The sequence below is a fragment of the Podarcis bocagei genome, assembly GCF_964188305.1.
Source record: "Podarcis bocagei genome assembly, chromosome: 10".
NCBI classification, from domain to species: Eukaryota; Metazoa; Chordata; class Lepidosauria; order Squamata; family Lacertidae; genus Podarcis; species Podarcis bocagei.
Window position 1 is genome coordinate 22,797,971 of NC_138135.1, and position 10,475 is coordinate 22,808,445.

The 10,475-nt window shown below is 40.1% G+C and overlaps 1 protein-coding gene across 21 annotated transcripts in view; it reads left to right on the plus strand.

Annotated features, from left to right (window-relative positions):
- Positions 1-10,475, plus strand: part of BICD1 (BICD cargo adaptor 1) — a 136,439-nt gene that overhangs the window by 77,197 nt on the left and 48,767 nt on the right. For all 21 annotated transcript variants that reach the window (XR_014012705.1, XR_014012706.1, XM_081212008.1 and 18 more), the window contains exons 3-4: positions 5,539-5,691; positions 8,651-9,088. Coding sequence is in view for 19 of the 21 variants with exons in the window: in XM_081212008.1 (XP_081068134.1) it covers positions 5,539-5,691; positions 8,651-9,088 (591 nt within the window). In the remaining 2 variants the exon portion in view is untranslated. The remainder of the gene's footprint in view (positions 1-5,538; positions 5,692-8,650; positions 9,089-10,475) is intronic.

Consider the following 10,475-nt stretch of genomic DNA (forward strand, 5'->3'; position numbering starts at 1 on the left):
GCAGTCACAGCAGATTTATGTTGCATGGTTTAGAACTGTGAAAACAGCATAGATGCAGACCAATGATTGGATTAATCTTTTTTTTTTAAAAGAAATAAAGGGAAATTTTACTTGTTCCCAACTGTACCCTGAAAGCATGACATGGGTGAAATTAAAAATCCATGTAAAGTGTTTAATACTATTGTAATAAACGAAAATCTGCCCTTATTCCCTTATGGGGGACAAAAGAGCCCTTATGTAGGTTCTCCATAAGTTGGAGAAAAAAACAGAAGCCAACCAGAGAATATTGAGAAGCAAAGCAGCTTGTAAGCCTGATCTTTATTGAACTGTTGCAAAAGGGTGCTCCCCTCACAGGCAAGAGAGCAGAGGAGGACCCAGAACAAAGGTGTACCTCCCCTTATATTGTTGTTGTTGTTTAGCCGTTTAGTCGTGTCCGACTCTTCGTGACCCCATGGACCAGAGCACGCCAGGAACTTCTGTCTTCCACTGTCTCCCACAGTTTGGTCAGACTCATGTTTGTAGCTTCGAGAACATCGTCCAACCATCTCATCCTCTGTCGTCCCCTTCTCCTTGTGCCCTCAATCTTTCCCAACATCAGGGTCTTTTCCGGGGAGACTTCTCTTCTCATGAGGTGGCCAAAGTACTGGAGCCTCAGCTTCACAATCTGTCCTTCCAGTGAGCACTCAGGGCTAATTTCCTTAAGAATGGATGCGTTTGATCTTCTTGCAGTCCATGGGACTCTCAAGAGTCTCCTCCAGCACCATAATTCAAAAGCATCAATTCTTTGGCGATCGGCCTTTATGGTCCAGCTCTCACTTCCATACATCACTACTGGGAAAACCATGGCTTTAACTATACGGACCTTTGTTGGCAAGGTGATGTCTCTGCTTTTTAAGATGCTGTCTAGGTTTGCCATCGCCTTTCTCCCAAGGAGCAGGCGTCTTTTAATTTCATGACTGCTGTCACCATCTGCAGTGATCATGGAGCCCAAGAAAGTAAAATCTCTCACTGCCTCCATTTCTTCCCCTTCTATTTGCCAGGAGGTGATGGGCCCAGTGGCCATGATCTTCATTTTTTTTTTTATGTTGAGCTTCAGACCATATTTTGCGCTCTCCTCTTTCATCCTTATTAAAAGGTTATTTAATTCCACCTCATTTTCTGCCATCAAGGTTGTGTCATCTGCATATCTGAGGTTGTTGATATTTCTTCCGGCAATCTTAATTCCGGTTTGAGATTCATCCAGCCCAGCCTTTCGCATGATGAATTCTGCATATAAGTTAAATAAGCAGGGAAACAATATACAGCCTTGCCGTACTCCTTTCCCAATTTTGAACCAATCAGTTGTTCCATATCCAGTTCTAACTGTAGCTTCTTGTCCCACATAGAGATTTCTCAGGAGACAGATGAGGTGATCAGGCACTCCCATTTCTTTAAGAACTTGCCATAGTTTGCTGTGGTCGACACAGTCAAAGGCTTTTGCATAGTCAGTGAAGCAAAAGTAGATGTCTTTCTGGAACTCTCTAGCTTTCTCCATAATCCAGCGCATGTTTGCAATTTGGTCTCTGGTTCCTCTGCCTCTTCTAAATCCAGCTTGCACTTCTGGGAGTTCTCAGTCCACTTGCCAGTTGTTCCTCTTATCTCTTGACTCCCTACTTTAGCATTCCAATCCCCTATAATGAGAAGAACATCCTTCTTTGGTGTCAATTCTATAAGGTGTTGTAAGTCTTCATAGAATTGGACAATTTCAGTTTCTTCAGCACCAGTGGTTGGTGCATAAACTTGGATTACTGTGATGTTAAAAGGTCTGCCTTGGATTCGTATCGAGATCATTCTATCATTTTTGAGATTGCATCCCAATACAGCTTTTGCCACTCTTTTGTTGACTATGAGGGCCACTCCATTTCTTTTACAGGATTCTTGCCCACAGTAGTATAGACATTTTAAATTGCCTACCTTGGAGTCCAAGAGCACCCCCAGATACATCATATCTACATCACAGAAAGGGCGGGCTAAAGCAGAAATCTGAGTGGGTTCTTTACCTCATAATCTGAGTGGGTTGTTTACCTCCTGTCTGGCAAGTTACCTGTTAATGTTTACTGGATTGACACCCTGGGGAGCCTGGCCAGTCTTTTGTAATGATAAGTACTTAGTTCCTGAGCCAGGTCACAGGCTCACCCTATTCATACACAGACATACCCTTAAGACAGGATTTGTGAAGGAAAAGACAATGGGGAGGCTCCTCCATTTGACCTTGCAGAGAAAACACCTGGTCAGCCTGGGAGTCAAAATGGCTCCATGGCTGCTCTCCTGTGCAGCTTCAGACATGTGGCCTATATATCTATGTACGCGTTTGCTTGGTACATTTATGAACCTTTATTATATACATAAGACCTTAATTTATTTATTTCACTATTATTTTGTATCATTTTTTCTTTTCATAATAATAATTGCATAAATCAAAACAAGAGAATAGACTCTGTCCTCAGGGATGAGACATGCAAGGGTGCTGGGAAGTTTTTGCCTCTGCACATGAGTCTGAGAATGTTCTGATCAGTTCCCATTGAGTTCATGAAACAGTATACCCTGACCTGTTCTTAATGCATTGCTGACCACATCTACGGAACGTGATTGTTGTATTCTTTCATGTTATGATCAATCATTAGTAATTGTTTTAGTCTTGCCATATCAATCATTAGTTAAGGAGGTTTTCATGCCTGTCCAATTCCGTGTTCCCTGTGTTCCCTTTCCCAGCCTTTCTTCTATTGGTAATTAATGCCTATATCAAAATAAAAAAATTCCTTCCAGTAGCACCTTAAAGACCAACTAAGTTAGTTCTTGGTATGAGCTTTCGTGTGCATGCACACTTCTTCAGATACACAGATAATGCCTATATGTAATCTTTGCTTTGTACTTGTGTTAACCAATCAGCAACAAGCACACCTGTGGCAATGGTTGTAATATTCAATAAAAGAGAGTTCCCGGGGCTCGCCCCGGCAGACGCCTCTCTCACATGGCAGCTGCTACTCGTCTGTCGTTATTCCAACCCAACACAAGGGAAGGGAGTAGAGAGGGGAAAATGTAAATTGTTTTAATATCATATTTTAAATTGCTCTAAAGTGCCCTGAGACCTTATGGTGAAGGGTGGTTAATAAATCATATTATTATGAATATATGAATAAGAGATGAGAGTTTTAGAATGGCAAACTGGCAGCATCTTTTGGTGTCCGCCTGCTGTCTAATTTTAGTTTGTAAACTCATTGGGGCAGGGACCTTTCTGCTACACTCTAAGAGCCTCCATGTGTATTGACTTCACACATGACACTTAAAACATGTTGCTATTTATATGAGTCATCTGTGAACTGCCTTGATGATGTATCTAAGTTACTTTGAGCCCAGAAATCCACATCCATAATAATTCAGTCTGAAACAATAACATAATTACTGCAGGGTAGAGGAAACATTCAGATTTAAAGCAATTAATGTGATAATGATTTATCAGCATGAAACCATGAACATGCTTAATCCTAATACCCTAATAAGTAGTTCCCAATGGGTGGTCTGCAGACCACAAGGCTCTGTGGCACCAGTCACGTAACAAAAACTACTATAGAGATTTTTAAAAGTAGGGGGTCCATGGCTTGGCATTTGAAAAATAGTGTCCACAGTGTTTAGCTAATTGAGAACCACTTCCCTAATTCATTCACATCCTTTAAAGACTAAAAATATTGGGGTCTTCTAAAAGGGTGTAAGTTTCACAAAGCTAAAAAGATTTAAAGATATATTTATTGTTTTAAAAGCTTAAACATTCAATCAGGATGGACCATCAGATTACCATTCTTTTTACAAGGTGTGCTTGACGTTACCTTTCTTATTTATCCGGAAACCTGGGGTAAACAGGTTAGAAGAGTCATAAATCCCTAGCTTAATTTACACCACAATAACATCTCTGTCTGACAGGAGGAAATCTGCTCCTTTAGGGCAAGTTAAGTTTTAATGGAAGGGTTTTCACAAGGTCAACCTCTGTAATGCCAATCACTATCAATTATTGCAGCCCAGGAGTCAGGAAGTCTGATATTTAAATTCATGTCACAAAGAAGAGTAAGCCAAAGAGAGCTACACTGTGCTACACTCCCAAATCCAGTTGTGAACAAAAGAAAAGGGTGCAATGTCCTGTCATGCTTACATCACTCTGGACAGCATTGGTGTTACTTTGGAGCAGCAATATTTTGGCCTTTGAAAAATAGTTTATGCCCTTGCTGTCTTTGGAGTCTTCTTGTAGTCTTCCCTGGACAGTGTCCTACTTGCTGTTGTTGGCTGTTTGCATGAAGCGAGAATGCATTTTTCTGTTGAGAAATAGGCCCACATATATCATTAGAAAAGAAGTAAGTTTTCTTCCAGTGTTTGTGCTTGATATTTTGCAAGAGGCTTTTACTTTTACACTGGGACACAAATTGCTGGGCTCTGGAACTTGCATTCCTTTGTCAAGGTTGTTAGTAGTTATCTCTGCAGGACAGACTTCATTGCTCATTGTTCTGCTTTAAACCCTTAGAGGAGTGAAAGAACACTTAGTAATTGTATTTGATTCCATCCTTTATTCAGTAAATGAAAGTAATGAGATTCTAAAAACTGTGAGAAGGGGGAGGAGGTGATTTTTTCATCTCAAAAGAAAAGTTTAATCAGGGCTATATTGCTTGTTTTTCCTTCCACCTTTACTTATTTGTGGAGTTTGAGTGGCATTATAAATAGCAGGCATGTCTGGTTGAACAGATTTTTATGTATATGTTAAGTTTACCATTACTGTTTTGCTGGTGTTGTAAGAAAACAACTTTTCCCTTTTCCCTTATCGGTTGCTCAAGAGCCCATATAGAGTCTTTTTGTAATGAGGCATCTGATCAAGGCCTGTATTTTAAAATGAGCTTAAAGATATATTTGCAAATGTTTGTATGTTTCATGCCAGGCATAAAGCAGCTGGCTAAGTACTTTGGCAGTTGTTTATCTTCCTGCTCAAGGCCCCCCCCCCCCGATTTATAGCAGTACCTCAAAGTTGTAAAAGGGAATTACAGGCTGGGAGCAAAGGTCATACCCCCCAATACATCATACATACATCACAGAAGGGGCGGTCTACAGCAGAAATCTGAATGTGTTGTTTTTCTCCTGTCTGTCAAGCTACCTGATAATGCATCACTGATTGCATTACCTGGGCCATTTGGCCACTTTTTTGTGATGATAACTACTTAATTACTGAATCCAGATCACAGACTCACCCTATTCATACACAAACACACCCTTAAGACAGGATTTGTGAACAAAGATACAATGGGGAAGCTTTTCCATTTCCTTCCTCGCAGAGAAATATTTGAGGTGGCTGAAAGAGTCAAAAAAGCCTTAGGACTGTTTTCCTGTACTGTTTCCAGACATGTGGTTTATATATTTATGTATGTGTTATAAACATTTATTTTATATATATAAGACATTAAAATTCCTATAACACTGGAAATGAAACAATGACAATATATTTCATTTCTTTCTCCTTTTCAGAGCAATGAAATGGCAGAGCTGCAGAGAATTCGGATGAAAGATGAGATAAGAGAATACAAGTTCAGAGAGGCAAGACTCCTTCAGGACTATACAGAACTTGAAGAAGAAAACATTACATTGCAAAAGTTGGTTTCCACGCTGAAACAGAACCAGGTGAGCACTAACTAGATTTTCAGAAACAGGTTGCAAAAGGAACAACACCAAGATCTGAATTACATGCCATTTTTGAATACAGTGTACATTCATTACCAGATAATGGGAGCAAGCAACAGAAGACACTGTTGAAGGAGGTTTGCCAGAAAACATGCTTTGCATGCAGAGGGTTCCAAGTTCAGTGCCTGGCATCTCTTGGTTTAAAAGGGCATTTATATTGTGGCATCTGAATATAGACTGCATTTTTAATCAAGGCATATATTGGCTTATATCTTGATCAGGTTCCTAAATTAAATGGGCTTAGATTTTCAAAAGTTTCATGCCAGGCAGGCCAGCTGTTTTTAGAGAACCTTGACAGTGTTTTCCTCCTAGACAAGGAGACGCCATCCAGATATATTAGTTGTCAGACATTTGTTTAGAAACCTTCAAATGAAGGAGATCTTTCAATGTTGATGTGAACCCAAGGTCTCTGACATATGTTTAAGATAAAAATTATTAACCATCTGTTTTGGAGGGCAAGGAGGGCAAGAGGTGAGCTGGTAATTAAGATTCTTTGTTGAGACACATGTAAGATATATTACTACTTATTTGTCATTTATAGATGTAACAATATATAGCTCTTTGTCTGCCATATAAGGACAGAAGGATATGGGTGTATCTTAAAAATTGGTTATAGCAATCAGCCAATAGGAAATTCAAGCAGGCTGATTGAACAGAGGCAGCCACAGGAGGAGCAAAGGGGGGTGGATTAAGGAAATATAAGGGCTGGCCATAATGGCAGGAGGCAGGCCAGAGCTTGGTAACCATATACCACTGTGCCTCTCATTTATTTGTCTGACAAATAAATTATTATTTTAATTTCTCTGTTGCTGCGTTGAATATTTCATTCCAGCTAAGCGTTAACCACAAGCAGGGTGCTACAATATAGTTGGGCTGGAAGCAACTTTATTTCTTCATTTTATTACCATACATTTGTATGGTCATAGTGTTGCTGGAAACCCACATTTGGCCAGCCTGCAACTCAGCGGTAAGTTCTGACCCACCAGCTGAAGACCAGTAACTTAGTTGACCAGTGCCACAAAATCATGTTCATGGTTTAAAATATGGAATAAAATGTACTGTAAGTGGTGGATGCTGAACCCACAGAAAAGAGTAATCTGATTACTCCACATGATTAGATTGCAGTCTATCATGTGACAGCTCTGCTCCGTTAAGAGATTTTAAAATGCCATGAGTTGTGAGCTGGGTGTATAGTGGTGCATTTCGCTAAATGTTTTGATGTCAGTTTAGCAGTTGCTAGCTCCAGCCCACCACAACCCCTTTGTGAAGCATTATTAAGCCTTAGGGTCAGGCTCTGAAGATGGGTGGGGAGTTGGCTGCCAAGCCAATTGGGCCAGAAGCTTATGCAGGGTCCAAAGAAGGAAGCAGTTGTTTGTGAGAGAACATTTCCAAAACTGAAGGGAGTCTCAGAAGCAATCTGTGATATTGCATCCTTGTGGGTCTGATGTTCAAAGCAATAAAGTCAAAATCCCATTGGGGACTCGCAAGCACTTACACTTGCCTAAAATAGCTCTTTGGAACCCAGACTATATTTAGAAGTAATTGCTATCCAACATTATTCTACCCTATAAACACAAATAGCAGATTGTAAGCAGAGGCTGTGTTTCATTTTCTTTCTTTTTGTAAAAATGGACAATTTCTAATCACTTTTGTTTTTTTGTTATGCAGAAAATTGCTCCCATTTTCAGCAAAAAAATTTCACTGCTAATTATACCATAGATAAAGAGCTGATTAACTTCTGAGATTGCTCATTATATAGTAATTGTGTTACTTGAATAGTATATAAATATATGTTGTATCTTTAACAAAGGAGTTAATTTATGTTTCTGCTGCTTGCAAAGAGCCAACTGTCTCTCATTATAAATGAATATTGATCAGCTTGACTAGTGATTTTGGACTGTAGTTTCCAGGGAACATTTATATATTTCTATGCCATCTTTCAAACCTTTACCTTCTCACAATTTTATTTTGCTGTGTCTGCTTTTATTCATAACATTTTATTTTTTTATTTAATCATTCTTAACATACACAAAAAGATGATTGACAAAATAAGTCATATGTATGTCTCAATTAGTATTTTCATTAAAACCTTTTGCTCAGTTGCTTTTGTTACACCATTTTCCTTCAAAAAACAACAATTTACCTGATCTGTTTTTGAGCAACTTTCTCTCCCAGTGTTCCCTGAATTCATGTTTTTATGTAGTGAACATATATTTTTCATTTGTGTCTTTAAAGTTTTTTTAAAAAATGGTTATAGAGTCATAGTATCATACAATTGTAGAGATGGAAGGGACTATGACGGTCGTCCAGTCCAACCCCCAGCAATGCAGGAATCGTTTTGCCCAACGTTGGGCTGAAACCCACAAATCTGAGATTAAGAGTCTCATGCTCTACAAATTTGAGTTAATACATTTTTCCATATATGTCTATAAGCCTTGGGCTAAGCAATATGTATAAGCACCTGAAACATCTTGGATTTTCTGTTAAATTACAAAAAAATACTTTGTCACATTTGATGGTACAAAATCAATACATTTTAGTTAAGAGGTAAATTTCATGAAATATGCCTGATAATATTTATTCTGAAAAACTGTTAACCTCCCCCTGACTTGGTTTGCACTACATAATCATCATTATGAAAGATGTAACATATAACAAACTAACAATAGAATTACAGTGGTTTCAGGGCATCTTTCTACTGACCAATTTATATAGTCAGTAGAATCTGAGTCCTTTCTCCATCCAACAATTTTAAGTACGTATGTTCAGTCTTTCTTCTCTCTCTCTCTCTCTCTCTCTCTCTCTTTTTGGTACCTTGTTTAACAGATGCAGCAAATGGCAGGTTGTTTGTAAATCCAACTTTTAGTATTTTGAATGTTCTTTATCTTACCTAATTCAGGTTGAATATGAAGGCCTGAAACACGAGATAAAACGATTTGAGGAAGAAACTGTATTGCTTAATAGCCAGCTAGAAGATGCCATCCGGTTAAAGGAGATTGCGGAGCATCAGCTAGAGGAAGCCCTGGAGACGTTAAAGAATGAGAGAGAGCAAAAGAACAATCTGAGGAAGGAACTCTCCCAGTATATCAATCTAAATGATAGCATGTATAATAACCATATTAATATCTCGGTAGATGGATTAAAGTTTGGAGAGGATGGGAACGAACCTAATAATGATGACAAAATGAATGGACACATTCATGGACCCCACATGAAAATGAATGGTGACTTTCGGACTCCCACAGTTAGGAAAGCAGAATCACTGCACCCAGTCTCAGATCTCTTCAGTGAGCTCAACATCTCTGAAATGCAAAAACTGAAACAGCAGCTCATGCAGGTAACATTTGACATGGACCATTAAAAAGGGAGTTTCATATAATGTACCAGATATTGGGCCCAACTACATTTTGCATCCACACGGTGGGAGGGTGCTTTGTAGTTCTGGTAACCGCATAGGAGAAAGAATTCCACCAGATGTGCTTTTTCCCATTATAGTGACAGAAAAAATGTCAGATGCAGAATTTTATGTTCTGTGCTGCTTTGACAAGCCTATGCCTCCCTGTTTTATCTTGCCTTCCTTTTTATTCTCCTCTCCTGTGCCCTGTGCCTAAGTTTTCTTCAACTATATATACTATATATACCTCTGCATCTACAGTTTCCTCCTATGCTGCATCTACTGTTTCCTCCTAAAGGTAAAGGTACCCCTGCCCGTACGGGCCAGTCTTGACAGACTCTAGGGTTGTGCGCTCATCTCACTCTAGAGGCCGGGAGCCAGTGCTGCCCGCAGACACTTCCGGGTCACGTGGCCAGCGTGACGAAGCTGCTCCGGTGAACCGGCACCAGAGCAGCACACGGAACGCCGTTTACCTTCCCGCTAGAAAGCGGTACCTATTTATCTACTTGCACTTAATTGTGCTTTCGAACTGCTAGGTGGGCAGGAGCTGGGACCGAACGACGGCAGCTCACCCCGCCGTGGGGATTCGAACCTCCAACCATGCGATCGGCAAGTCCTAGGTGCTGAGGTTTTACCCACAGCGCCACCCGCGTCCCTCACTGTTTCCTCCTATGTGCATACAATTCCTTACTTCCTTTAACTATCCTGATCCTCAGGCAGTCTCCCTGGATTCTTCTCCTGTGCAATCCTGTCCCTCCATTCCAACTACTTATAGCCCAACATTGCAGATACATATATTTATAGAGTTAGGATAAAGTTTGCTTTTTTACATACAGTTTAAATTATTTTTCCATAGAAGCAGATGAGTTTCAAGTTATAAGTTTATGGGTGCTAGACACTCTTAAATTTCCAGTGTTACAACTGGGAAATAGCTAGACCAGCCAGACCAGTGTGTATTAGAGTTACTGGTATTTGTATTAGGACACACCTGTGTGTATTAAGCTGTGTGTTGGACACCTAATTTCTGTAATAGCTAATTAAGCTAGACTTAATTCCTCTGGAATTAGCTAATTAAGCAAGGCTAACTTCCTCAAGGGACGCGGGTGGTGCTATGGTCTAAACCACAGAGCCTAGGGCTTGCCGACCAGAAGGTCGGTGGTTCGAATCCCTGTGGCGGGGTTAGCTCCCTAGCAGTTCGAAAGCATGTTAAAGTGCAAGTAGATAAAATTGGTACCGCTCCAGCGGGAAGGTAAATGGCGTTTCCGTGCGCTGCTCTGGTTTGCCAGAAGCTGCTTAGTCATGCTGGCCACATGACCCGGAAGCTGTCTGC